Source organism: Lonchura striata, chromosome 24, assembly GCF_050655825.1.
Source record: "Lonchura striata isolate lonStrDom1 chromosome 24, ASM5065582v1, whole genome shotgun sequence".
NCBI classification, from domain to species: domain Eukaryota; kingdom Metazoa; phylum Chordata; class Aves; order Passeriformes; family Estrildidae; genus Lonchura; species Lonchura striata.
This window is the reverse complement of record NC_140726.1, coordinates 8,320,008-8,347,782: the sequence shown is the minus strand read 5'-3', so window position 1 is coordinate 8,347,782 and position 27,775 is coordinate 8,320,008. Positions and strand designations below refer to the sequence as shown.

General features: G+C 49.8%; 1 protein-coding gene across 3 annotated transcripts; it reads left to right on the top strand.

The window, feature by feature from the left end:
- Positions 1-63: 63 nt before the first annotated feature.
- On the top strand, positions 64-27,775 carry LOC110470400 (ALG9 alpha-1,2-mannosyltransferase). Of its 3 annotated transcripts, XM_085560248.1 has the most exons (18): positions 338-579; positions 1,458-1,614; positions 1,759-1,962; positions 2,422-2,580; positions 6,696-6,834; positions 7,077-7,211; positions 7,461-7,531; positions 8,314-8,402; positions 8,769-8,904; positions 9,198-9,285; positions 9,399-9,504; positions 13,061-13,183; positions 14,697-14,851; positions 16,847-16,976; positions 17,590-17,737; positions 18,734-18,863; positions 21,304-21,434; positions 26,806-27,633. In XM_085560248.1, the coding sequence occupies exons 1-18, from the start codon at positions 408-410 to the stop codon at positions 26,924-26,926; spliced, it is 2,394 nt and encodes a 797-aa protein (XP_085416374.1). In that variant the 5' UTR covers positions 338-407; the 3' UTR covers positions 26,927-27,633. The 3 variants fall into 3 exon arrangements, with proteins under 3 accessions (XP_077644150.2, XP_085416374.1, XP_085416373.1); XM_085560247.1 differs by lacking the exons at positions 338-579; positions 1,458-1,614; positions 1,759-1,962; positions 2,422-2,580 and adding an exon at positions 5,519-5,639 and having other exon boundaries at positions 26,806-27,775; XM_077788024.2 differs by lacking the exons at positions 6,696-6,834; positions 7,077-7,211; positions 7,461-7,531; ... (9 more) ...; positions 21,304-21,434; positions 26,806-27,633 and adding an exon at positions 2,887-4,613 and having other exon boundaries at positions 64-579.

Sequence of the window (27,775 nt, the reverse complement as noted above, 5' to 3'; positions counted from 1 at the left end):
AGCAAAAGATGTCCCAGCACAAAATCAGCTTTAAGGCCCCTTCAAACCCGAGCCATTCAGCGAGTCTACAATCCCTCGGCTTTTTAAACAGCCTGGTGTTTTTTATTTTTTTTTTTCTGAAGCAACACCCATTTCCTGTTGCAGGCGGCTGGGAGAGCTGCCCGAATCCCCGCTCCGCTCCGGGGGTACCGCCGCGCATCCTCTGCGGGGACACCGCCGCGCATCCTCTGCGGGACACCGCCGCCTCTCCGCGCCCGGGGGCGGCCCGGCGGCTACCGAGGAGTCCCCGGGGATGTCCGCGGGGCCGCCACGCCGCCGGCAGCGGCCTCGGACCGGCCGCACGTCATGAGCGAGCGCCGGTGGCGGCGAGCGCCGGTGGCGGCGAGCGCCCGCGGCCGGCCGGGGCCATGGGGCCGCCGCTCCGCCGCGTCCTGCTGCTCGGAGAGGGCAACTTCTCCTTCGCCGCGGCTCTCTGCGGGGCACCGGGCACGCACGTGGTGGCCACTTGCTACGAGAGCGAGGAGGAGGCGGCCGGGCGCGGGGCAGCGGCGCGGAGCATCCGCCGGCTGCGGGCCAGCGGTGGGTGCGCACCGGGAGCGGGGATGGGCACGGAGGGGCTGCTGAGAGCTCTGCTGTCACCCCCTGGCATCGCTGGCACCCCCATGGCATCGCTGTCACCCTGCTGTCACCCTGCTGTCACCCCCCTGGCATCACTGTCACCCCCCTGGCATTGCTGTCACCCCCCTGGTATCGCTGTCACCCCCTGTGGCATCGCTGCCACCCCCTCTGGCATCACTGTCGCCCTGCTGGCATCGCTGCCACCCCCTCTGGCATCGCTGTCACACCCCTGGCATCGCTGTCACCCCGCTGGCATCGCTGTCACCCCCTCTGGCATCGCTGTCACCCCACTGGCATCTCTGTCACCCCCTCTGGCATCGCTGTAACCCCCCTGGCATCGCTGTAACCCCCCTGGCATCGCTGTCACCCCCGTGGCATCGCTGTCACCCCCTCTGGCATCGCTGTCACCCCCCTGGCATCGCTGTCACCCTGCTGTCACCCTCCTGGCATCCCCGCCCCGCTGCCGTGTCCCTTGGGAGCCACCCGGGCGTCTCAAGGGAGGGACTGGAACGGCCCAGCTGGCTAAATGAATCGCTTTAAAATCTGATCAGTTTGAAACAGCACTAAAAATAGTGATTTCAGGTGTTTTGCGGAGTTTCTGCTGCCCTGAAAGCCAGCAAAGGGAACCCACAGGGCATCGTTGCCAATGCTCGAGGCAGCTCTCACCTACTTAAAATTTTCCCTCTGTGTGGGGACAGACCCAAAGCCCTCAGGCTCCTGTGTGGGGGTTATCAGGACAGCTCCTGGTGAATTAAAAACGCCCTGGAGGATTTGCATTCCCTCCTTTATTTAAATTTTTCCACCCCGATAGCCATCAGAGCCTTGTGTTGCCTTTGCAGGAGCCGAGGTTGTATTTTCCGTGGACTGCACCAAGCTGAAGGAGCACTTTGTACCGGGAGAACGGGAATTTGACCGTATTTATTTCAACTTCCCTCACTGTGGGAGGAAAGCTGGGGTGGTGAAGAACAGGCAGCTCCTCGCCGGCTTTTTCCATAGGTAAATAAACGCGAAATAATTCCGTGTTCATTACCTGCCGTGGCACAGCTTTTCAGCTGCGTTCCAGATGTTTTTTGGATTTTTTTTTTTTTTTTTTTGGGGCTGTGCTAACAGGATTTCCTGCTTGCCTCACTTCCCTTCCAGCTGTGCAGGAGTGCTGGCACAGGAGGGAGAAATCCACGTGGCGCTTTGCAATGGGCAGGGAGGCACTCCTGCGGACCAGCCCCGGAGGGAATGGCACAACAGCTGGCAAATCGTGGCTGTGGCGGCAGCAGCTGGCTTCATCCTGAGCCACGTTCATCCTTTTGAAGCAGGGACTATCGATGGGTACAAATGCACAGGGTACAGGTAACAAAACCCGTGGCAAAACTGAAATTCTGATGTTTGTGCTCTTAAAATGCCCCAGCGCTAGAATATCCTTTTAGTGTCTTGTTGGCTGGAGAGGAACTCCTTTTAATTTCCCTTTTAATTTCCCTTTTAATTTCCCTTTTAATTTTCCTTTGAATCTCCCTTTGAATTTTCCTTTGAATCTTCCTTGAAATTTCCCTTAAAATAGCTGCAGTTCTTGTTCATCTCTAAGGCAGAATCACCAAGATTAAAATGCAAGCTTCCTGCCAAAGCACCCTCTAAAAATAAGACCATCTGAGGATTTTAAAGGTCAAAAGCATCCGTTTCAGAACAAGTATCAACCTCAGCCCAAAGGCAGGGAGACTGGGGGTTGATGCTGCCAGAGACTTCTGGCCTAATTGGGGCCCATTAAATATCAGAAATTAGCAGTGACTTTGCTCTGCTTTTGTGCATTTTCAGGAGTCAGGATAAATCCTTCTGTGTGGAGGGTGCTTTGAACCACATTTTCACACGGAGCACAGCACCCCCGTGTTTCACACCCGTGAGCTGCCAGACACAACTGGGAAGCCAAAAAGTTTCTTTTCAAGTGCCCCAGGTCCTCGTGGATAAAATTAATAGGTGAGTTTTACAATTAGTTTCTCTTTGGCAGCAGCAGCTCTCCTGCTCTCAGTGGGAATGCCCAGCAGTGGGGTCAGATGAATGGATGTAGTGGCTGGGAAATCCATTTTTTTACCAGCAAATCGCAGTTAATTCTTGATTGTAACCTGCAGACGAACACCAGTGCCCTGAAAATGTGCAACACCTTTGGTGAAAGACTTGGCTTTGATTAGGAAGTTTCTGGTTGAAGAATGTTTTGGGTGAAATGATGGCCACAGGGAGGCAATCACAGATGGTGTCTGTAATTTGCACTTTTATTTGTCACAGGGGTTTCCTCGAAGTTAATTCAAGTCATCCAGTAAGGACAATAAAGGAGGAGCTGAGTGCAGGGCTCAGCCAAGCTTTTCCCCTGCAGAACATCAGCTCCTGCCTTCCTCTGCTCCACCAAGGGCACCCTGGGGGTGTTTGCCACTCCAGCATCTTCTGGATCACCCCGAGCCCAGGGGAGGCTCCAAGCACTGAGGAAATGTCTCAGGGACTGGCAGATGCAGTTCTGTGTTCCCATTTTGGCCAGGACACGGATGAGAATGTACAGGAAGGATGCTCAGTGCCAAAGCAGTTTTACCTTAGGCTTTCCCTCCTGTCTCATGCTCAGGCAATAATTCAAAAAAGAACTTTTTCCCCAGGGACTCTACACGTTCTCTCCGGGCCAGTTTTTAGGAAATGTCGGATCACTCCCCACTCCATGCCTGTCTTCCACGAGATGCTGCTTGTGCTTGCAGTTCGCAGGGGCACGGAGCACAGCTGTATCCAGATGTTGGTGGAGAACATTAAAACCACCGTGAATTCCCTTCACCGGGGCGCTTCTGGCTTCAAACCCAGCATCAGCCTGCAGGAAGCCACAAGTTTTGGAGCTGAGCTAAATGACTTTGCTGCTTTTGAATGGCAGCTTGGTGAAATTCAGCATTTCCTCTGCGTGGGGACAGACGCAGAGCCCTCGGGCTCCTGCGTGGGGGTTATCAGGACAGCTCCTGAGGAGTTAAAAAGCCAGGAGCTGGGTGTTGTCTCAGCCTCGCTGAACCTGGACCTCCTGGCCATGCTGCTGTGTGGAATATCCGACTGGAGGATGCTCTGGACGTGGGACAGGCGCTTCCTCGGGCAGTTTCCTCAGGGAGAGTTGAGGCTTTTCAAGAGTTTCTCCCTCTATCCACCCTCCTACGTGCACGACGTCAGCTTCTGGGTTCCTGACGGGGAGGACTTTGATGAAGTGGCTTTTCACAGCCTTGCCAGGAGGGTGTCGGGTGAAATGGTCGTTTCCATCCAGCTGAGGGACAATTTCCAGCAGCCAGGGACGGGACGGAGGAGCCTGTGCTACAGGGTGACTTTCCAGTCCTGTGACAGAGCCTTGGGCTGCCGGGAGGCTGCAGAGATGCAGCTGCGCTTTCGGGAGGAAATCCAGCAACACCTGGGTGTGACCCTGAGGTAGAACATCTCCCGTGCTTTGCAGGGGCTCCAGCAGCTCCTGTGCCCCTTTCTGACCTGGAAAACATCACCTGCGTGTGTGGGACCTAACACTGTGCTGTTGCAGTGCCTGTCACAAGGGCAGGGTGGACTTGGAGCACACATTTGAGTGTGAGAGTTCCTGTTAATGAGGGCCAAGCGCTCCTGTTCCGTGTGCATGTCATGAAACCTTTTATAAAGTGGAGTCTCTCTTTCCTAGGATCCTGTGAGAGTGGATTCGATCTCTTTACTGGTGCAAATTCCTCCTGGTGTCCACCCAAACCTGTTCCCTCTCCTCCTGTCCCTGTACCTGGGAGCAGAACCCGACCCTGGCTGGTGCTCCTGTAGGGGCTGTGCAGAGCCATAGGGTCACCCCTGAACCCCCTTTTCTCCAGGCTGAGCCCCTTCCCAGCTCCCTCAGCTGTCCTGGGGCTCCATTCCCTTCCCAGCTCCGTTCCCTTCCCTGGACACGCTCCAACCCCTCCATATCCCTCCTGTGCCGTGCTTCCCCCATCTCCTGATCAGAGCAGGAGCCAAATAAACAACATTTTCCATCGGTGCGTTCCCCGTTCCCTCACTTCTCAGGGGCAGGGCGGGCATGGACCCTGGCTCGGACATGGGAGAGGGGCTGGGGGAACGCTGGGGCCGCGTGTGCAGGGCAGGGACCCGGGGGTGGGTGATGGACCCGGGTGGGTGATGGAGTTGGGTGGGTGATGGACCCGGGGTGGGTGGTGGATTCAGGTGGGTGATGGACCCGGGTGGGTGATGGATTCGGGTGGGTGATGGACCCGGGTGGGTGATGGACCTGGGTGGGTGATGGACCCGGGTGGGTGATGGATTCGGGTGGGTGATGGACCTGGGGTGGGTGATGGACCCGGGGTGGGTGATGGATTCGGGTGGGTGATGGAGTCAGGTGGGTGATGGACCCGGGTGGGTGATGGACCCGGGTGGGTGATGGACCTGGGTGGGTGATGGACCCGGGCGGGTGATGGACCTGGGTGGGTGATGGACCCGGGGGGTGATGGATTCGGGTGGGTGATGGACCCGGGTGGGTGATGGAGTCGGGTGGGTGAGTGATGGACACAGATGGGTGATGGCCTCGGGTGTGCACGGTAGTGCTCTCCCTGTCGCAGTTCCTATCGCTGTCCCTGTGCCTGTCCCTCTGTCGGTCCCTGTCCGTCTCTCGCTCCCAGTCCCTCTGTCCCGGTCCCTCTGTCGCTCCCGGTCCGTTTGTCAGTCCCGGTCTGTTTATCACTCCCGCTCCCAACCCCCCCGGGACCCCCAAAATTCCCATCACGGTCCCCGAAATTCCTCCTGGGATCCCCAAAACCCCCTGAGTCCCCCAAAATTCCCTTCAGGTCGCTGCCCCGCCGCCGCAGGAGCGCTGCCCACACCCGTGATGGCGGCGGCGGCTTCGGGCGCGCTGCCGCGGCTGCTCGGGCCGGGCCGCGGCGCCGGCGGCGCTGCCTGCCCGTACCCGGCATGGCGGCCAAGGGGGCCCGGCAGCGGCCGCGGGCGGGCGGCGGCGACGGAGCGGGGCGGCGAGCAGAGCCCGCGGGCGGCGACGAGCCGCGGAGCGAGTGCGTGCCGCGGGCACCGAGCGGGGGCTGCCGGGGACACGGGGCTGCTGCGGCCACCGGGGCTACCGGGGCTGCTGCGGCCACCGGGGCTACCGGGGATGCTGAGGCCACCGGGGCTACCGGGGATGCTGCGGGCACCGGGGCTACCGGGGATGCTGAGGCCACCGGGGCTACCGGGGATGCTGCGGGCACCGGGGCTACCGGGGATGCTGAGGCCACCGGGGCTACCGGGGATGCTGAGGCCACCGGGGCTACCGGGGCTGCTGCGGCCACCGGGGCTACCGGGGATGCTGAGGCCACCGGGGCTACCGGGGATGCTGCGGGCACCGGGGCTACCGGGGATGCTGCGGCTGCTGAGGCCACCGGGGCTGCTGCGGCCACCGGGGCTACCGGGGATGCTGCGGCTGCTGAGGCCACCGGGGCTGCTGCGGCCACCGGGGCTACCGGGGATGCTGCGGCCACCGGGGCTGCCAGAGCTACCAGGGATGCTGGGGATGCTGAGGCCACCGGGGCTACCGGGGTTACCGGGGCCACCGAGGATGCTGAGGCTACCGGGGCTGCTGGGGATGCTGAGGCTACCGGGGTTACCGGGGATGCTGAAGCTACCGGGGCTGCCAGAGCTACCGGGGATGCTGCGGCTGCTGAGGCCACCAGGGCTACCGGGGTTACCGGGGATGCTGTGGCTACCGGGATTACCGGGGATGCTGAGGCTACCGGGGTTACCGGGGATGCTGTGGCTACTGGGATTACCGAGGATGCTGAGGCTACCGGGGTTACCGAGGCTGCCAGAGCTATCGGGGCCACCGAGGCTGCTGAAGCCACCGGGGCCACCGGCGCTGCCGGTGCCGGGGTTCGCAGGCCGGTCCGCGCTGCGGGGCCGGTGCCCGAGCATCCCCCGGGGGCTGCTGGTGCTTCCCTGTGAGGGGACTGGCATTTCCCCTGCCCTTTGCCCACGGTCGCCTTGTGAGCCTTGATCTCCTTGCCGAGTCTCCCTGCTGCATATTTGTAATTTTCAATTTCTTTTTTTCCCCCCCCACCCCGCCCCTTTTGGGTTAGATCATCCGGGAGCAAAGCGGGGCACGTCTGGGCCCCTGAAGGATCCACAGCTTTCAAGTGTCTCATCTCGGCCAGGTTCTGTGCAGCTCTGCTGAGCAACATCTCGGATTGTGACGAGACCTTTAACTACTGGGAGCCGGTGAGTTCCAAATTGGCATTGCCAGTTTGTACCTGGCCTGTGCAAATACCCGTTTATTTAGAACCTTGTGCTCTCTGTTTCAGTTTCCAGTTGCCTTGTGCAAATGCAGATTTATTTAGAACCTTGTGCTGATCCCTCTGTTTCAATGAGAAATATTTTGCTCTGGGATTCAGAGGTGGGGAGTGGAAAACTCTCTGCTTTGCGTGCTGCGGGTTAATTTATTTATTTGGTCTCTGTTGTAGACACACTACCTCATTTATGGGAAAGGGTTTCAGACGTGGGAGTACTCTCCAGCCTATGCCATCCGCTCCTATGCTTACCTGTGGCTCCATGCCTTGCCAGCCTGGTTCCATGCCAGGGTTCTGCAAACCAACAAGGTAAATTTTGTGTGTGGAAGCTGCTTTTGAGAGGAAGAAATGTACATTTAGTCTGTGGGAAACAGCTGTCCTGTTTGGTGTTGAAATTGACTTCATGTTTATAAAACACTTATTGTTTGGTTTTTTTTGTTTGTTGGCAAACTTTGACCTCCCTGTAAGGATTTCCAAGGGTTTGTGGGTTTCCCCTGGTGCTTTACAAGCCCATTTGTGTGTCCTGTGTCTCATTCAGATTCTGTCTGTGTCTAATAGGTTCTCATCTTCTATTTCCTACGATGCTTCCTGGCCTTCCTGAGCTGCATTTGTGAACTCTACTTCTACAAGTGAGTGTCAGAGCATCTGCAGGGGATGTGTGGGAGCAGTGTGAGTGCCATGGACAGTTCCTACCACTGGAAACAGGCTTTGAGGCTCGTGTGTAGATGAGAAAATACATTTCTTGTGATAACTCACTGAGATGTTGGTCAGAACGCCACAATTAGGACAAAATTGCACTCCCAGATCTCCCACCCACACCTCTACTCCAGCTTTTTGTTGGCTCCACTCCTTTTCTCACTGCTGGCAGCAATCAGGGTGGGAATGTTGCAGGCTGAGGAGAGTCTGGTGCTGTGTTTGCTTATCTGAGTGAATGTGATGGAACTCACTGATTGCTGCTGTCTGTAATCTCTCTGCCAGTGCTGTTTACAGCCACTAAAATCAGTAGCCCTAACATGCAATTATCTTGTCTAAATGGGATTTTTATTTTTACCTGCTGCCTCTTGATTCCTGATTTTCCAGCCACCACCCTGCATGAGTTTTTTGTTTGTCAGTACTCTGGCTTTTTTGCATGATGGGGTTTTGTGAGGGGTGAGGATCACAGAGGGATGGATATAGCAGTGCAGCCACTGAGATTTGCACAAGCACAGCTGGGAGAAGCCAGGCCCCGTCCAGAGTTTTGCACTGGTGTTAACCCAGGGTCTGAAATCCCAGGCAGAGGCAGCAGCTGAGTGTTGGCATCCCCCAGCTCAGAGCTGCTCCATGAGTTGTTTGTGGCTCTGCATGCCTTGGTGCTGCTGATTCTTGTCCCTGAGGCTGGTTTGTGGTACCTGTTTTTCTGCTGCTTCCCCAGGGCTGTGTGCAAGAAGTTTGGGCTGCACGTGAGCAGGCTGATGTTGGCCTTCCTAGTGCTCAGCACGGGGATGTTCTGTGCTTCTGCAGGTGAGTTGGCTTGGCACTGGCACTAACAAAGACAGAGGGAAGAAAAATCCCATCTCCAGGGTGCTCTTTGTTGCATTCTCATGACAGAATAAGCATTGATTCAAATTTTGTTCTCTGTGTTCCAGTTTCCAGGCCTGTTCCTGTTGCTGCCTCCTGTTTTTAATAATGCTGTGCCTTTTAAACAGGCTCTTGGCCTGCTTTCCCTTGGCATCTTTTGTTCTAGGGAAGGAGGCTGACACTTTGGCACTTTGTGTGCTGGCTGTACCTGTTTTCCCAGCCACTGTAAGACTTGTGTAAAGCACTCGCTGCAGGTGTTGGGTGAAGTGTGGGGAAGCTGTGCTGACCTTTCATCCCCTTGTGTTGCAGCTTTCCTGCCCAGCAGTTTCTGCATGTACACCACGGTGGTGGCCATGACGGGCTGGTACATGGACAGGACCTCGGTGGCAGTGCTGGGGGTGGCTGCTGGAGCCCTGCTGGGCTGGCCCTTCAGCGCAGCTCTGGGGTAAGGAGCAGTCCCTGCCCTTGGCCAGGTGCTTTTCACCTGGCTGGGCAGAGCCAGCAGGCACTGAGCTGCCAGCTCAGCCCAGGATCGTTGCTACAGGCTCCCTGGCTTTTGAACAACTTCGGCTGGGCAGATTTCCTGGCATTAATATCAGTAAAACCTGAGCTGGATGATGAATTTGGAATAGGAGGAGAGGCCAGTGAAGTGGTGGTTCTGTCTCCTGCTTTGAAGGGGCAGCAGAGCCTGCAGTGGGGCTCTCCAGGCCTCCAGCTGACAGCTGCTCTCTCTTTCAGGCTTCCTATTGCCTTTGACTTGTTGATCCTGAAGAAGAGGTGGAAAAGTTTCCTGAACTGGTGTGTGGTGTCCTTGATCCTGTTTTTGGTGAGTGCCTGCAACAACACAAAGAGGAAATGGATGGCAATAGAAGGCATGAGTTCCTTTAGGAAGATCAGCTGGAGCTGCTGGCACTTTAACTAAAATCTGCTTTCTTCCAGGTTCCTTTGGTGGTGGTAGACAGCTATTACTATGGGAAGCTGGTGGTGGCACCTCTCAACATCGTTTTGTACAATGTGTTCACCCCCCACGGCCCTGATCTCTACGGTGAGTTGGGGATAACCAGCCAGGGAGGCAGCCCGAGCTTTTCTGGCTACGCTGGCCTTTGGCTGGCAGTGATTTCCTGCCGTGCCCGAGGCAAAAGCAGCCTTGCCGGCTCCAGGGGCTGCAGCTGCTGCTTCTGGACACGGGATGTCTCTGTCGAGCTGGCAGTGAGCTCCCGGTTCCTCCACGCTGGGAGTTGAGCTGCTTTTGTTCACTTTCCACGCCCGTGAAACTGCCAGGAGGTGTCTCACTGTCTGTGCACAAGTGACTGTGTGTGTTCGTCAGCTTGAATTTTGTTCCTGGCTGCTGCTCCTCACAGAGCTTTGGGGAAGTGAGGAATGGTGCAGAATCCACACTTCTTTCTGTCCCTATCCTGCACTTCTAGAGCTGGAAATTAATTTCTAGCAGGGCTTCAGGAGGGCTGGCAGAGAGCAGAGGATGCCTGCACCATCTCTGTGCTCTGTCTGAGGCCAGAGGACATTTCCAGGAGGGCTCAGCAGTGGTGAGCAGCAGCAAGGCTTCCCCTGGCAGCTGACATTGCTGCTTGAGTGTTTTGGGGCTGTTTTGGGTGGTGCTGAGTGGTGATTTGTCACTTGTGCCGTGCCACAGCAGGACAGCAGCTGCTCTGCCACAGCTCTTGGCCTCTGCAGGAAGGCTCTGAAGTGTGGGGCTGGGAGTTTTGTGTAAGTAAACTCCAGGCTCTGTCTCTCATAGGTTTTGGCAGGGCCTTGTGCCTGACCTTTTCCACACTGGTGCATGAGTTGTTTCCAGAAGCCTCCAGGGACCAATCTGTCCTGAAGAGTTTTATTCACAGTGACATTCATACAACATCCTCGGGCTAGTAAAAGAGCCTGCCTGGAATTGCTCTTTAATGCAGAGTGGCCAGGACAACGCTGTGTGTTTAGAGAGCTTCAGAACACTGGGGAGAAATAACACTGCCAGGGGAGATGAAAGGCTGGCCAATCCCTCTTGGCTTTGGAAGCTGGGATTTCCCAACGTTCACATGATGGGGGCAGAGTCACCAGCCCAGATCATCTCCAGTGTAAGCACTGCAGTATTTTTGAGACAAGGTTCAGTTAATTTTTTTTCCTTCTGTCTTTAGCAATATGCTCCCTCTACATAAATATTTTCTGTGCAAATTAATATTTCCCTGGAGTGATTAGGTTTCTACAGCCAAGGGAAAAAATAGCTGCCAAGAGTATATCCCTGGTTCTGAGGCTTTGGGGTGTTTTTGTGTACTTTATATTCTAAGAAGTCATAATTTGTGACCAAAGTTTTGTCCCACTTTGGGAGGCTTTATTCAGCTTGGGTGGAGCGTGCTGGAGCTGTTCATGTGACACCTTTCTCTGTGGAGCCCTGCTTCTTGAGCAGAGTGAGAATAAAGGGAATGCAGCGAGCAGACTGTTCATTGGAGCAGCACTGACTCAGAATGAGGGCTGTGACTCATGACCAAATTATTGCAGCGTCCTTGCTGCTTGCCAGCTGCAGTTCCTGCACTCAGGCTTCAGCCCAGGGTGGGGCTCCTTGTCTTGAGCCTCTTTTACAGCTGCCCTGCTCTGGCCTGAGCTGCCCTCACCATTCCTGTGGTCAAGGTGCAGCGTGGCAAAGTTTGATTCACTCCTGAGTTGGAGTTCTGGAATTGCTCCCGGGGCCATTCCCACACCTCAGAGTTCAAAGCATTTTCTCCCTGGGGGTCTGACAGTGCTTCCAGCTGGTTTCCCCCACGGAACCCCCATGCCAGGAGCTGCCTGGGTGTTCCTTTCCCACTGCTTTCACCACTCTGTCTCCTGTATCCCACAGCTGCCCAGCTCTGGGATGTGGATCCTTGCAGGATTCTCCATCTCCTCTCCTGCTCTGCAAGCCTACTCCCATTACCCTGAGCATGGAGAGTTCTCAGTGTCCCTCCCTGCTTCAAAGATGATGTTCTGGGCCAGGACTTCGATCCTTTTTGAGGCTGCAGTTCTGTCTCAGTTCACCTTGAGCCATGAGAATAACAGGAATAAAAACCCTTTTGCCCTGAGAGGCTTTGAGCCTGAGTGCCTCTGAATGGCTGCGTCACCACTGAGCCAGCCTGGTGCTCTTTGCCTGCTGTGCACTGTTCTCTTCTCTTTTTTCCCCATTTTTATTCTTTTTTAGCCTCTCACAGAGAAGAAAATCCTTCATTGGAGAAGGAGGGGAGGCTCCAGTGCTTGGGTTTTTTTGGGCAATTCAGTCACACTGCAATAAAATGTGAGCAAGCAGGCTTTATTTCTTTTTTTTGTGCAAGCTGTGCTTCAGAGTAGCTGATCTGTTTATTAGCAGTGTTATCTGGGCTGTATTTGGATTGTGGAGGAGTTGTGTTTCATAAAGTGCCCTTCACTCCTGACTCCCAGGCTGCCAAATCTGAAACCAGAGCAGAGAGAGGTGAATTCAAGGTGAATTCCCTTTGCTTTCCATCACAGCCAGAAAGGTGACAGGATGGTGCCTGGATTCATCCTTCAAAGATGAAAAACTTATTTATATAATTGCTGTTTGCTTTCAGTGCTAATAACTCAGGGTTTCCTCTATAAAGCCAAGCTGCTTGGCCAAGCAGTGACCCCAGTGCCACGTTTATGCCATTCCCAGTGCAGCTTCTCCCCTTTTTTTGAGCTGCAGGAGCTGCAGAGCTTTCAGGTTTTCCTTGCTGCTGTTCAGTTGTCTGATTAATTTCAACACGGACCCAATGTAAGTGGCTCTGATTGCAGGAAATTGCTGTGGCATGTGACACATGTCACAACAGTGCAGTGATTAAAGCCCCCGCGTGTCATTTACTGGCTGATTGAGCTAATCACACTGAGAGAGTGGGAAATGTGTGGAGAGGAACTGGCATTCCTCATTGTGAAGGGCTTTAAGCATCCTGAATTAAGAGTCTAAATAAATGACAGTTGGACTGGAGTTTCTTTCAGTTTACATCCTCCAGAGCTTGCAGCCAGTTCCCAAGTGTGGAGGCAGAGCTGCCTGGCTCCTGTTTGTGTCAGAACAGCCTGAATTTGGGACATTTAAATAGTGCTGAGTCTAAGGAGGGACCAAAACCAGCATTTAGTGGCAGTCTTTGTTGGGGTGAAGTGAGAATACAAACTCCTTTCCTTCTTAATCCTTTTTGGTTCATTTTCTGTTCCTGCCAGCCCAGAATGAACACCCTCACTCCAGAGTTACACAACACTGTGTGGTTTTGTGTTACTCCTCTGCAGTTAGAAAGAAAGAATGAATTTGGGGGTCTAAGTTTCCCAGTTTTACCAGTTTCCACCTCTGCTTCCTTGCTGTCCTGAATGCAAGGGTGAGCTCTGTGTCACAGAGTCCTGCTGGCTGTTGGAGTGCTCTGGGATTCAGGCAGCAAATGTAATACTGACTATTTTTCACCCCCAGTGAAAAAATAAGGAGAAAAATAATTTCTGAGCAGGAAGACAATGAAGTCTCTTGGGCAGGTGTGGGTGTGAGCTACTCTGGTGGGTTGTGTCAGGCAAAGAAGGACCAAAGCTGCTGTTCCATCCATTCCTGCTTGTGTTTCAAAGCTCCTTTTTTCTTTTTTCTCACCCTTTAGGTACAGAACCCTGGTACTTCTATTTCATCAATGGCTTTCTGAATTTCAATGTGGTTTTTGTGCTGGCCCTGCTCGTGCTGCCTCTGACCTGTCTGATGGAGTGTCTGCTGCAGAAATTCCGTGGTGAGTGCAGGGCAGCTGGCAGAGTCTGCCTGCCAAAGAGCAGCTTTTCTTTCCTGGAAGTGAAACTGGGAGCAGTGAAAGCCTTTGGAGCACCAGGAAAGTTCCTGGAGCTCATTAGGATTCAGGATTGTTCCTTGCCTCCACCTCAAGAGGAAAAACGTGTTAAAAAAAGCAAGCCTGACAAGGTGTGTGGTTCCTAAGCTTTATTCTGACATTTAATGCATTGGGAATGGCCCAGTCAGTAATCCTAAAGGGGGAAAAGCTGTAGCTGCTGTTGTTCCCACCTTGTCTGCAGCTGGAAATGGGTAGAGACCTTTTGGGATTGAAGCTGGACTCTTCTGGACACTGTGGATATTTCAGCTGCCAGGTCTGAGCCCTGCCAGGCTCCCCATGCTCTGGGAAGTGTCCCTGTGGATGTGGATATACTGAGAGTTAAAATTAAAAAAAAAAAAAAAAGAAAAAGAAAAAAGAGGAAGCAGAATATTCCCTGCTTCACACTGAGCTTTTTCTTGAATAAAATGACATCAGTTTAAACACATGACACTTGCAAGTGACTCCAGAGGGGAAGTGTAAATTCTTCTCTGCTGTTTTCCCAAGGAAAATTTATCAGGGCTCAGCAGCAGCCTCCAGATTCATCAGTCCAGTCAGTGCTTTGCTCTCTCTCTTTTTTTAACTGACTCCAGCAAACAGTAACACAATCCTCGATGAAAACGTATGTTCAGGGGTGTTTGCTTGTGTCTGTTCCTTGGCTGTGAGTGACAAACTCTCAGGAAGCAGTAAAAGCTCAGTAGGAGCTGCTGTAAATGCAAGATTTCCTGCTGTTCACTTGGTGTTCTTGTGCTTAACAGCAGGAGCGACTCTGCCAAGTGCTTTGTTCTTATTGTCTGGGAAATGCCGTCGGCTTAATTGCTTAACTCTGCTGTCGGGAGTAGCAAGGGGGTAGGAAAGGGACTGAAAATTGTCAGGCAGTGTAGAGCCCTCCTCCGTGTGACCAAAATTCAGGGTAATTGTTGTTGGTTTTGAATCAGTTGTTTCCTCTGTTAAGCAGAAGGTGCCTGACAGAGCTCTCTGGTGTTATTTCTGTAAGGAGGCAGTGAAGGTTGGGCAAACTTGAGGCTCTAAAGAATCCTTTGGGAGGGGAAGGGGAGCTCCTGAGGAGGCCCTTTCTGATCTCGGTGTGTACAATGCCCTGCAGGAAACCCAGCACTCCTGTCTGCCTCTTCAGACCTGGCACTTCTGATGCCTTTTGTGTCTCGGTGGATCCACTAACACTTATTTTCTGTTTTTGCTCTTCTGAGGCCGTTGGAATTGTCAGTGTTGTAGGAATCTGCAAAAACAACCTCTGAGGAAAATGCCCTGCTGGCTGTTTGGGTGTGTTACCTGGGTTTTAGCAACAGGGGTGCTCAGAACAGGGCATGTTGGGGTCTCCAGAGTGGGCTTTGGGTGTGAGAGGGGATTGTGCAAGAGAAGGAATTCTTGCATTACTCCTTTGCTGAGGTTTTGTTTCTTGCAGTTCAGAATCTGGGCCGTCCCTACTGGCTGACCCTGGCTCCCATGTACATCTGGATCCTGATTTTCTTCAGCCAGCCTCACAAAGAAGAGAGATTTCTCTTCCCCATCTACCCCCTCATCTGTCTCTCTGCTGCTGTGGCTCTCTCTGCTCTTCAGGTAAATTCTAGTGGTTTTTAATAAATAGCTGAGAATATCTCCCAGCCATTATTTCATCATGACTTTGAGTTGCTCTCCAATCCCAAGTGGCAATTCCTGGAGTTGTGATGCTGTAGTGCCAGCACCACCCAAAATCCAAGAGATTCCCTGAGGGTTCAGGAACCTGCTGATGGAATTGTGCCTCCTTGGCTGCTCAGCTTTAAGGGCAGGAATGTGGCTGTGTAGGAAATGCATTTTGATGTGTTTCAGAAGGAATCCCTCACTGGGTTGAAAAAAAGGCAAAGGGATCTCATTTAAATGTTGGGAATTGCATCGAACATTTGGAAGAGCCAAAACCTGGCTGTTTAGTAAACATCACTTGAAACACTTCACAGAGCAAAGCACTAATACAGGCTGATATAAACCTTCCCAAAGCTCAGAATGATTCATCTCCTGCTGTTAAAAAGGCTCAGGAATGCAGCCAGGAGCCTGTTCCAGCTGTTTGGCCTCATCCTGCTGTTCCTGCTGTGTCCTGCTGTGCAGCACAGGTGGAATTCCTGCCCACCCTCCATCCCTCATCCTTGCCTTGCTCAGATGCTGTTCTCTCCCTGGATCTCTATTCACTCCCAGATGAATTCCAGTCCTTGCCTTCCAGCTTGGAATGTCACCGATTTTCTGGCTCTGACTGAGAATTCCTCTGTGCTCTCAGAACATCACAGAGCAATGTTAATTTATTGTTATTGCAAATATGGCTTTAGGAACGGTTTGTGTACATTTCTTGCATATTTTGCCACTGTTTGATGACGTTTTGCCCAGTTTTGGAGCATCCAGCTGAGAATCTGGAACTGATTGCCCACCAGCAGGACAAGCTTGTCACTCTCCCCCTCCAAACTACGTGGATGTTATGAGAAAAATGCAAACAGGACAAGAGAAACAGAAACCAGCTGAGAGTAGGGAGTGAATAACCACTCCTGCAGCACAGGAGGGAGGGACCAAGCCAAGGACTGGATCTGTTTCCTCCTGGCTATTCCCAGAAAGGCTTTTTAATTGAAAAAAACCCAAACCTAAAGGACTTTTATCAGTTTTTTTTTTCTTTTATCAATTTTTCTTTTATCAATTTTTCTTTTATCAATTTTTCTTTTATCAGTTTTTCTTTTTATCAATTATTCTTTTTATCAATTTTTTCCTTTTATCAATTTTTTTCTTTTTATCAGTTTCAGAGTGACTTGTGTTTAAAGCTGGATGCAGAATGTGCTCTGTGGTGTTTTTACCCACTTCAAAGCTGTGGTTTGTGCAGGCAGGGTAAACAACCAGAGGTCACTCTGGAAATCTGGGTCATGGAGCTTGTGTTAGGCAGGAATTCAGTCCAGCATGGAAAATCAGGTGAGTCTGCGCAGGGAATTTCTGCAGAGCTGTCTGGAAGGGACACTTGCCCCTGGTTCACCTGGGAGCAACCAAACTGGAGCCCTTGGAAGAGCACTTTAGGTCCAGAGTCCTTCCTAAGGAAAAGAGCTGAAATACCCCAAATTATCTTAAATATGACTAAACCCTCTGAGCTTCTGTGTATTTTGGTGGCTCTGAATTTAAAAAGCCCGAAGATCTGGTGGGGGATGCACTGTTGGAAGAGCTGTATGAAAAATGAGAATTTTGCTGAATGCCTGGAGCCCTTGGGAGAGCAATTTACGTAGAGACCTTCCTATGGAAAAGAGCTGAAATATCCCAAATTATCACTTAAATATGCTGAAATACCCCAAATTATCACTTAAATATGACTAAGCCCTCTGAGTCTCTGTGTATTTTGATACACAGAAGTATTTTGTGTATTTGGCTCTGAGTTTAAAAAGCCCAAAGATCTGGTGGGGGGGATGCACTGTTGGAAGATCTTTATGAAAAATGAGAATTTTGCTGAACGGATCAGTGTTGTAAGAACTGAATGAAAAATGAGAGTTTCGCTGAGCGGATCAGAGTTGGAGTAACTTCATATTGTCTCTTTTTTTTTTTAATCTCTTCCCTGAGAAATGTTACCACTTCATCTTCCAGCGCTACCGCCTGGAGCACTACACAGTGTCCTCCAACTGGCTGGCCCTGGGGACTGTCTTCCTCTTTGGCCTTTTGTCACTGTCACGCTCTGTTGCCTTATTCAAAGGTTGGTATTTCAGCTTTGCCCTCTGCTCTCCTGGCTCTTGGGCTCAGAGCCTGCAAAAATTCTGCTGTACAAATCAGGAGCCTCGAGAAGTTTGGGTGTTGTCACTGCAGGGGGAAGGTATAAGTTCTGATGGTCAGCAGGAATTATTAATTATACATTCATTCATATATCTGTATGGGTGAATTGCATCGCTTAAAAATCCTCTTCACCTTCCACCAGTAAACTCCACTGATCTAAAAGCTGACTGGTATTAAAGCAGATATTTCAGCTTTCAAATAGATAATCCCACTTGGAAAAGCATTTTCCTGTGTAAAACTTGAATTAGGTGCATGAGTCCTTAATGGAGATGGGTTGGACATTGCTGCAATCAGAGCCTTCCCACCTCATCAATATTTTTGGGGGGTTTTGGTGGCCATTGACAGCCAGGACAGGGAAATGTGAATAAAACTGGTAGGGACACCAAGGGTAAGAAGGGAAGCTTTGAATCCAGCCACTTCTTAGCATAGTTCATTTATTCAGCGAGTTAAAAATTTATGCATGAACCAATTTTTGTAGGCTTTCCTTAAATTCCCCTCTTCCTTTAACCTCAGTGATGATGTCGTGCCTCCCACAGGCTACCACGGGCCCCTGGACCTGTACCCGGAATTCCACAGGATTGCCACTGACCCCAGCATCCACACGGTGCCAGAGGGGAGGCCAGTCCACGTCTGCGTGGGCAAGGAGTGGCACAGGTTCCCCAGCAGCTTCCTCCTGCCAGACAAGTGAGTGCCCCCAAGCCAGAGGTGCAATTAGACGAGATGGATAACGAGGGGCACAATAATGAGGGGCAGAATAACGGGGAGCCCTCAGGAGCTCGGATCTCTGGTGTCACCAGCAGTGTCATAAGCAGTGTTAAAGTGTCCAAATAAAGGATGCTGAAGGTTTTTCATCAGCACACTTGGTTGCTGTTGGACACTAAATGAATACACAGAAGCTTGGTAAGTTTAAAAGAGAAAAGGAGCTAATTTTGTTTTTGATTTTGCAATATACAGAGTATTGTAAATGCAGGCGAACCCAATGGGAAGAAATGACGATGTCTGACTCAATTCAGAAGGATTAATGATTTCTTTATTATAACTATGCTAAAATACATTAATATACTATATAAAAGGAGGATACTAAAACTACATACTACTTTCTCTGACTCTCTCACACAACTCATGACCCTCTCTCAAGTCCAGATTGGACTGGATTGGCCACCAGGCTCAAACAATCCTCACCAGAATCCAACCAAGCATCACCCCAGGTAAACAATTCTCCACACACGTTCCACATGGGAAAAACAAGGAGCAGAAATAGAAATTGTTTTCTCTTTCATTTCTCTCTGTGCACCTCTATGAAGAATCCTGAGAGGGGGAGAAATGTGCTTGCCACAATAGAGTTCCAAAATGACAGTGGAGTGCAGGATGGAATTGCCACCTCTCCAAACACACTGGTCAAACCAACAGCCCATCAATTCTCTCCTCCCACAAAGAAGAATGCAAAACAATCATTATTGACATGAACAGTGTGTGAGAACTCCAGAAATATGTAAACATCAGGAGGCATAAAAAACGTTTAAAAGAACCTTAAAATTTTCAAAAGAACTATAACAGAAAACACTTTTAAAAACGAGGGTAACGCACACTGGCCACAAGTTCCTGGGAATGTCTGGGAATGATGTCCTTGGGTCTGGTTTTGGTGCTCTCCCCACAAAGTGTTCTCCCTGCTCTCTGCAGCTGGCAGCTCCAGTTCATCCTGTCGGAATTCCGGGGCCAGCTGCCCAAACCCTTTGCCAAGGGGCCCATGGCCACAAGGAGCATCCCCACGGACATGAACGACCAGAACAAGGAGGAGCCCTCTCGATACGTAAGGATTTATTCTGCTTTCTGTCCCTTACCTCACTGGATAATTTCAATCCACGCAATGCCTCGGAGTGGATCTCCCCATTTCTGTTTCCTGGGAGTTCCAAAGCAAAATTGGTCCCTCTGCAGAGCTTGGAAATCTCCCCATTCTTGTGAGTGGCTTCTGTTTGCCTTTCATCTGCCAGTTTGAAGACATAATGGCAAAAAAAGAAGCAGCAGAAGTAAAAACTAATTATTGCAGTTTTGGGTTTAGTGTAGTGTGTTAATGTGATCACAGGAATGAATAATTTGAAGTCCCCCACAGAAAATATTTGTCACTGAGCAGGAATTGAAATTTTCCTCTTTTATTTATTTTTAAATATAAAACTATTCATCACATTTTCAACTGAGGAGGAGGAACTTAATTTGGAACTTAATTGCATTCGTGGGAATCAGCTTAGATAATGTATATTGGTATTACTGATTTATTTCCTGGCTGAACTAAACAAAACCAGTGCACAGATAGGAATGCCTTAAAATTATTGCTAGCTAGCATGTTTAAAATTACTAACAGGTTCAATCTTGGCAGTCTTCTGGGTTAAAACTCTTGTTTTGAGACTGATTATGCAGTTACTGGAAATGGGAAGGAGGCGTGTTCCCACCTGAGAGGAGCTGTCTGCTGCAGTGCATTTAATTTATGAAATCTTGAACTGGGGCTTATTTTTAGCACAGACAGCTGGCTGCTACAGCCTGTGACTAATAGAGCAAAACACACTTTTGTTTCATGCTTGCTCCTTAATGTCACCCTACAACTTTGTTATTTCTTATGCAAGCTCAAGGGCCTATCTCTTCAGAAATCAGAAATTAAACAGGGGCTTAAAACTCTTACTTTTGACCTGCTAATTACACCAAGAGATCAAGGTCTTTCCCCAGATTTAGTGAGTACAAGCATATTCAGATTTTTAAAAAAGTAGAAGAATAATTAGCAAGGACTAGACAGGACTGTGAGAGGGGATAAATCTAAATATTTGCACGAGGCTGTTGGTCATTTAAAGGGGAGAAAACAAATGGTTCAGGAGGATTATCTGAGCCATGGATAAAACCTGTTATTGGCTGTAGATCTCAGTGTTTCAGGTGTAAGTGTCTATTACTGCTCTGCTTGGAAATGGAAGAGGGAACCTCAGTGTTCCTGTTGCTATGAGACACTGGGGAAAGAGTGATTTGATCTTGTTTTGCAATCTCTCTTTCCTTGAGCACATTGAGCTGCACTTACCTTGCACTTGCCCGGCTGGGGAGGTGCATTTGTCTCTGGAAGTGCTAAGAAAGAGATAAGGAATATTATTTCTTACCAAGAACATCCAAGCAGGAGCAGCAGATCAGGCCTGAAAGCTGTTAACAGCAGCTGCCTTCAGAGAAATGGGTTTTTAAGCAGTTTCTCTTCACTTCTGACACCCTCCAGACCCCATGGCAGCAGCAGATTTGCCCTTAGCTCCAGCCCTGGGCTGTTCCCACTCCTGTCAGTCAGGATGGGATCCAATTTAGCTCTCCTCCACTTGGCAGAGCTGTGGTATCAAATAAAGAAAGAGTGGGAGGAGGAAAAGGAAAGGGGAACAGAGAGGAGAGGATGTAATTTAGAAATCCCTCGCAGCTTTGCTCACTAAGACTCATTCCTCTCTTTCATTTCAAGGTCTGTGCATCACCCAAGTCTTGTGTAAATCCCAAAATCAATGCAGAGGTGCTGTGTTGGTCCTCAGAGCAGGAGGAATATCATCCTTGGCTTCACTAAAGTGTGAAGATATTAGGGAAACATGGCTTGCACCTGGAATTTTTAGTCCCAGCCCTTTTAGGGCAGCATTTAGAATGAGACAAGTGAGGTCCTTGAGGCCACAACTTGTCTTTGTCTGAATGATTCTACATCACTTCCAGAAAAACTTGGTTAGTGGTTTGGGAGTCCTTCTGCTAATGAGCCAGAGCCTCTCCCAGGGCCTGGAATGTTCCTCTCCCACAGAGCAAGAAGTGGATTCAGCATCCTCAGCTGTGTTTCCTGCGGTGTAATTTCATTTGCCACTCAGTTGTGATGCCACAGAGCCATCTGCTATCCACCTAATTAAATTGTTTTCAGGCTAAATTGTTACTTTAAACCCCAAAGGTCCTTCAGAAAAGGGATCTCAAGCGTGGCCGAGGAAGTTGGCAGTAAAATTTTGTGGGAGAGTGAGCTGAAATCCCTCAAGGAAGAGTTTGAGGGAGTAAGGCAGGATAAGACAGGAGTCCCAGCAGGAAGGAGGAGGTTTCATAATGTGCTCTCCTGCTGGATTCCCCCACAAAGGTTTTGCCTGAAGACCTTCAAATTGTGTTACCTGTGTCCTGCATGAAGCATTTCACCTGCTGCTGGGCATGCAGCCCTCTTTTGATTGCTGGGACCAAACCCCAGGAAATAAAGGCCAGCACTGTCTGTCTTCCTGCAGATTGACATCTCCAAATGCCACTACCTGGTGGACCTGGACACAGCAACAGAGAGCCCGAGGGAGCCCAGGTACTCCTCCAACAAAGAAGAGTGGCTGACCATTGCCTACAAGCCATTCCTTGATGCTTCCAGGTAGGATTTGCACTTTGGAGAGGGAGGGATGGGAGCTGGCTGGCTGGGATTTCTGTTTGCAAAAGTGGCCAGGGAAGAGAGACCTGTGGGTAAATGCCAGCTTGAAATCCACTTCCCAGCAAAGTGAAGCTTTTGTCAAACTCCTGCTTGCAAAATTTATGACCTAAGTTGCTGGAGAGGGTGAAACTCCATGAGGAGGGTGGTGAGGAGTATTTTTATAAAGAAATAAAGAATTTCTTTATAAAGCTTCCTGCTAAAGCAATATTTTTTTGGGGTTGCTTTCCCAAGAAATGAGGCGGATGTCACCTCCTCCCAGGAGACTTGTCACTCTGTTTTGTCCCAGCCAAATTCAACACAGGTATAAATCATCAGAGGGAATAAGCTCTGAAGAATTTTATGAAAGTTGGCAGAGAGAGGAGGCAGTCAGCAGGGCCACACCTTCATTAGGCACCAGAAAATCCATGGAAGAGATCCCTGCTGGAGTCTGTTCTGCAGAGGTTGTGCTGCTCACTGCACACCTTGCTGGGGTGCCTGGCCAGGAGTCTCTGTGAGGCAGAGATTGGGGTTTGCTCTCCTCCAGGCTGTCAGGGAGTGGGATCCGGGCTGTCAAACTGGGAACGTTGTTCCTACATCCCTGCAAATACAGGAACCCTCCTCAGCTGTACAAGGATCTGATTTAGCCCTTCAGAGCTCTGCTCATGAAGGTGGCACCCAGGACAGAGCCTGGAAAAAACTCTGTAAGAAACAAACCCAGAGTTGAGTGCCCTCCTGTTTTCCAGGAGAGACCTGATTGCTTCCTGCTCCCTGCAGGGAGTGGGGCTGGGAATGGCAGGGGGAAGGAGTGGTGATGTTTGAGCAGCTCCCAGGAGAGCTCTGCTGGTCCCAGCTTGCTGACACACACAGCTTTCCTTGGCAAGGTCTTCCATGAACTCTCTTTTCCAGGAGAACCTGCTGCTCCATTTGGGAAGGGGGAAGGAGGTGGCCAATGAATTTTCTTAATGAGGCAGCAAAGTTACTCCTTGTGCAGAGGATTTGCCCTTAAATGTGCATTTCTGCTTCAAAGCCACATTGGTGTGTTCTTACAGCTGCTTTATCTTGCTTGCTTTATCTTTTGAGGTTTCAGGTTTGCAGCTCAGTGGTTGCAGAGCAAGGGGTAAAAAAAAAAGACCCAAACCCATCAAGCACCTCCCCAGCTCAGCCCAAAGTGCAGCTCTTGTGTGAAAATAAATGAAATAAATGCAAGCAGTGACCCCAGCAGCTCGGTTCAGTCCTGCTGCACTGGAGGCTTCTGGGGCTCGCTGCGAGTCTCCCATTGACGTCAGCAAGTGCAAATGTAAATCTCAGCTGGCTCTGATAAATGGTGCTGCTAATTGAATTAGAGAGCACTCCAAGCCACCAGCTAATTATGCTCCTCAGGAAGCTGCTTTGCCAAGGTCCATTTAATTCTATATTGGCTGAGCGCTCCGAATCTGGCACAGAAAAGGGGAAATATATCACAGCTCCCCTCTGAGGAGCACATATTTTCCAGCTCTTTAGGGCTGAGCTGTCTGCTTGCTCCAAACACTTGGGTTTTCCATCAAAAAAAAAAAAAAAAAAAAATTCGCAGTGCAAAATTAATGATTGGGTCACCTTGTTAGAGCATGGCATTACCCTGCTTTGATAAGAGGCTGTCTTGTTCCCTTTAATGGTCTTTTCCTCCAGTTGTTTTCCATATTTTTGTTTTTAAAGTGGCTGAATTGCTTCTGAAATGTGTGTGTTGGTAGAGAATATAACCTCCAGAGGAAGTGCAAACACGAAATGGTTTTCAGAGAGCTTTGATCATGAGCTTCCTGTGGCTAGAAGGTACTGGGACCCACCCAGCTGACATTAGGACCTGTTCAGGTGGCACTGGGACCTGCCCAGGTGGCACTGGGACCTGCCCAGGTGGCTCTGTGGCAGAGTTCCCCTTCCTCCTGCCATTCCCTGATCTTCTCCTGCCTCTCTCTGAGCTCTGCCCTCACCAAACTCGGGTTTCAAAATGCACTTTTAGGAGGGATCTCTCACCACTGCAGGTGTCCAAGTGCTGCCATTCCATCTCAGTCTGGGAATTTGGGATGGGGGGACTGGAACATCTTCACCTGGGGTTTCCTTCCATCCCACAACAGCTTCCCTTGGCACTGCTGGAGCAGTTTTTGAGTTGCTTCTCCTGAAATTCAGGCTTAGCTCAAGGATCACTGTGGTTCAGCTCAGGTAACTGGGAGCTGCCCTGTGCTGCAGCAGAGCAGATCCCAGTTTTTTTGCTTCCTTCAGAGCCCAAAACCCCTGGAAAAGCAGCCCCTGCTCAGCCAGCTTGGAGCAGCCATGGCCTGATCCTGCTGCTGGCAGCTGAGTGCTGATTCAGGCTCCACGCACTCCGTCTCTGGGGGACAAATTTAGCAGCAAATGCAAATAGAAATTAAATATATTCCCTGTCATCTGTCACCCAGCCCCTTCCATGTGCCATCTGCTGTCTGAGGTGGCTGAGCTGACACACAGAGGTGACAGGAGGTGAAGGTTCCTCTCTCGAAGCTGGGAGGGGACCCTGAGGGTGCAGGAGCTGCCAGCTGAGCCCAGCCCGGCTGTGCAGGAGCCCCGGGAGTCCCTGGGGAGATGCAGCTCCCAGTGGCAGTTCCTGCCTTTGTTTTTCAGCTGCGTTTTTTAAAGATCTCCAGTGCAAGCAAACAGAACACAATTTGTCCTTCTGCTGAAAAAAAATCGCTAGAATTGGATGTCTAGAAACAGAATTCACCTTTCTGCTGAAAAAACTTCACTAGAATTGGATGTCCAGAAACACAATTTGCCTTTCTGCTGGAAAAAAATCACTAGAATTGGATGTCCAGAGATACAATTCACCTTTCTGCTAAAAAAACCCACTCGAATTGGATGTCCAGAGCAGCAGAGGTGGGGGCTGAAGTGACCAGCAAGGATGTGCCATCCCTGAGCACTCACAATCCAAATCTGAGAGCTGCTGCTGCTGCTTTTCCAGCCTTTCTGTCACTGGCAAGGGTTATTTTCCCATCCAGGTGATCTTAAGGACATAAAAAGAGAAGCTGAGGAAGCAAAACTCTGCCTCAACCCCGATTTCAATGAGTTGCTCAGATTTTTGAAGCTTCACAAAGCTCAGAGCTGCTGCTGAAGGACATTTTATTTGTCCACTTCACATTGAAACCCGGAGTGTACCATTAGTGAGAGAATACATTCATTCAGAATGCTCTCAGCCAGCAATTAGCAACCCAATCAAAGGTGCTAATTTCACCCAGACATCATTAAGCCCTCCGTGCTCCACTGGTCCAGTTTTTGAAAGGCTGTGAAATGCCAGCTCCCAGCAGTGCCAGGGCACGGGGTGAGTGTGGGTTTTAGAGCTGCCCAGCCCTCTGTAATTCAATATATCCACAAAGAGATGAGCACGAGAGCCAAACTTCAAAATGCCAGTTCCCCTCGAGGCTGCTGTTTGATTCTCAGAGAAGTGTGGGGAAAAAGGCAGCCAGAAAGATGGGATGGAAAAGAGGAGATTCCAGGAGGGAAATGCAGCCCTTCACCTTCACAGTGCCCTGAAGGACAGGGCTGTGTGACCCCCAAGGCCCCCTGGTTGCTGGGATCTGGGATTTCATTTCTTTCACTAATTACAGTTCGATTTAATTTCCTTCAGTCATTTCAACAATTCACAATTCTTCTCAATAATTACCTCCCTGACGCTTTTGAGGCAGGATGGATGAAAGAACCCTGATTCAAAAGGCTTGGGAGTAAAACTCTGATTTATTCAAAATACATTTCTCTTTTATAGACAGCATTGTCTAGAGCGATTCCATTGGCCCCAGAGTAAAAACATCTCTCACCATTGGTGTGCAGTGAATGACCTCAGTGGCAGAACTTATCTATAAACAATATGAATAACAAGAGAGATAAAGAATTATTTACATTCCTTCCCAACTGAACTGAGAATATCCACATCTGGGATTTCATTTCTTTCAATAATTACAGTTCGATTTAATTTCCTTCAGTCATTTCAATAATTCACAGTTATTCTCAATAATCACCTCCCTGCCCTCTTTCCCTTTCAATCCTGCTGGGAATGGACGGTGAGGGCACGAGGTTGGGCTCTGGTGGCACCAAAATGGAGAGAATTGGGCACTTGTGAAAAATGCACATTTTATGATTGGCTTTTTGCAAATGTTACAAGGAATATTATATTTGTAATGTTAGAAAGTGATGCTGTATTAATTCTCTTAAGTAGTGTGATAGATGCAGTTTTAGGTTACAACATAATGTTAAAATAGAAACTCTGTGATATAGAATTTGTTACAAGCTCAAGCAGGAAGATGAGATAATCAAGAAACTCTTCACACAGAGATGGCAGCAAAGGAGGCCCATAAAAAGTTTCTGCCTCCTTATCATAAAGACAAACATTCTTCCACCTTCTCTCCTCTTTTTGGAACCACCAGGATTAAGGAGAAGCTGACAAAAACCAGAAAAGTTCTTAATTTGCAAGAAATTTATGCCTCATATATGAGATATATGAATATGCAACAGGCTGTTGCTTTTAAGGTTATTCCTTTGTTCACAAGGGATGCTTTTAGTGTCCGAGAGAATTACGTCCGTAATACTTTGCTTTTTATTATCTTGTAATTGTCCTAACTCTAAATTTTGTTATTCTAATTACATTACTATTTTCATAACCATTTGATTATTATTAAACTTATAAATTTTTTTTAAAAAAACCAAGTGATTGGCATTTTTCACACCACTGAAGGGCGATTTGCTTTTTGTGGCACCAAGGAGGAGAGAATTGGGCACTGAAGGGTGATTTAATTTTCGTGGCACTAAGGAGGAGAAAATTTGGCATTGAAGGGTGATTTGCTTTTTGTGACACTAAGGAGGAGAGAATTGGGCATTGAAAGAGGAGAGAACTGGGCACTGAAGGGTGATTAACTTGTGGCACCAAGGAGAAGAAAATTTGGCACTGAAGGGTGATTTACTTGTGGCACTAAGGAGGAGAGAATTGAGCACTGAAGGGTGATTAACTTGTGGCACCAAGGAGGAGAAAATTTGGCACTGAAAAGGAGGAGAAAATTGGGCACTGAAGGGCGATTTGCTTTTCCTTGCACCAAGGAGAAGAGAATTGGGCATTGAAGGAGGAGAGAATTGGGCACTGAAGGGCGATTTGCTTTTCCTTGCACCAAGGAGAAGAGAATTGGGCATTGAAGGAGGAGAGAATTGGGCACTGAAGGGAGATTTGCTTTTCGTGGCACTAAGGAGGAGAGAATTGGGCACTGAAGGGCGAATAACTTTTAACACCAAGGAGGAGAAAATTGGGCACTGAAGGGCGATTTGCTTTTCCTCTCTGCTTCCCCAGGTCCTCACGGCTGCTGCGGGCGTTCTACGTGCCCCTGCTGTCAGAGCAGCACACGCGCTACGCCAACTACACCATCCTGAAATCCCGCAGGAGGCAAGCCAGGAGGAAAATGGGAGGCTAGGGACACACCTGGGCCAAAAAGAACCCACCCAAAACATCTGCTGGCACTCTTGGACAGCCCCCCCCGAGCCACGTGCAGCTCCCTGTGTGAAGGATGGAGCTGGGAGGATTCCCCCAGGAGCTCTGGCAGCTTCTGCTCCTCTGCCTCAAGCCATTGGAAAATCCAGCAGCTGCCTATGGATGGGTTATCCCCGCTGCTCCCCGTGTTCCCTCTTACACCAGAGAAGAGAAAAAAATGGAAAATAAAAAAGCCAGGTTCTGCTCCAGGCTGCAAATCTGGGAAAATCCAGTTCAAATTCTCTCTGTCTCTCCCTCACCCACCCCTCCGCTCTCCTCAGCTGCTGTCTTTCACCCAGGGAATTTTTTTTTTCAGGTAACAAAGCTTAGGAATTTTCCTTTTCCAAAGGGAAAAGGAGGAAAAACACCTGACTGGCAACGAACTGGAATGCACCGAACCTCAAGGAATGAAACATCGTGCACCACAGAGGAACAGCCAAAGCTGCTCTGTCCAGGAGACATTTCCAGGGATAAACCTGTGCTTTTGGGAAGAAAAAAACCAAACTGGGACAATTATGTGTTTCATGGGATCAGTGTTTGTGTTATCTGTGAAGCCAAGTGTTTGTTTGCTATTTATAATTATTTTTTCAAGATCCTTTGAATTCTAGACTTCAGCATCTTAAAAATTCTGGAATCATCCAGAGAGGAGAAGGATTAATCTTTTTTTTCTTTTTTTTTCTTTTGCAGTTCTGTTTCCCAGAATAGCCAGGATGTGTTACGTGGGTCCAGCATGCCTCAGAGCAGTGCTGTGCTTGTTAAATTTCCATTTTTAAACATGCAGCATCACCAGCTG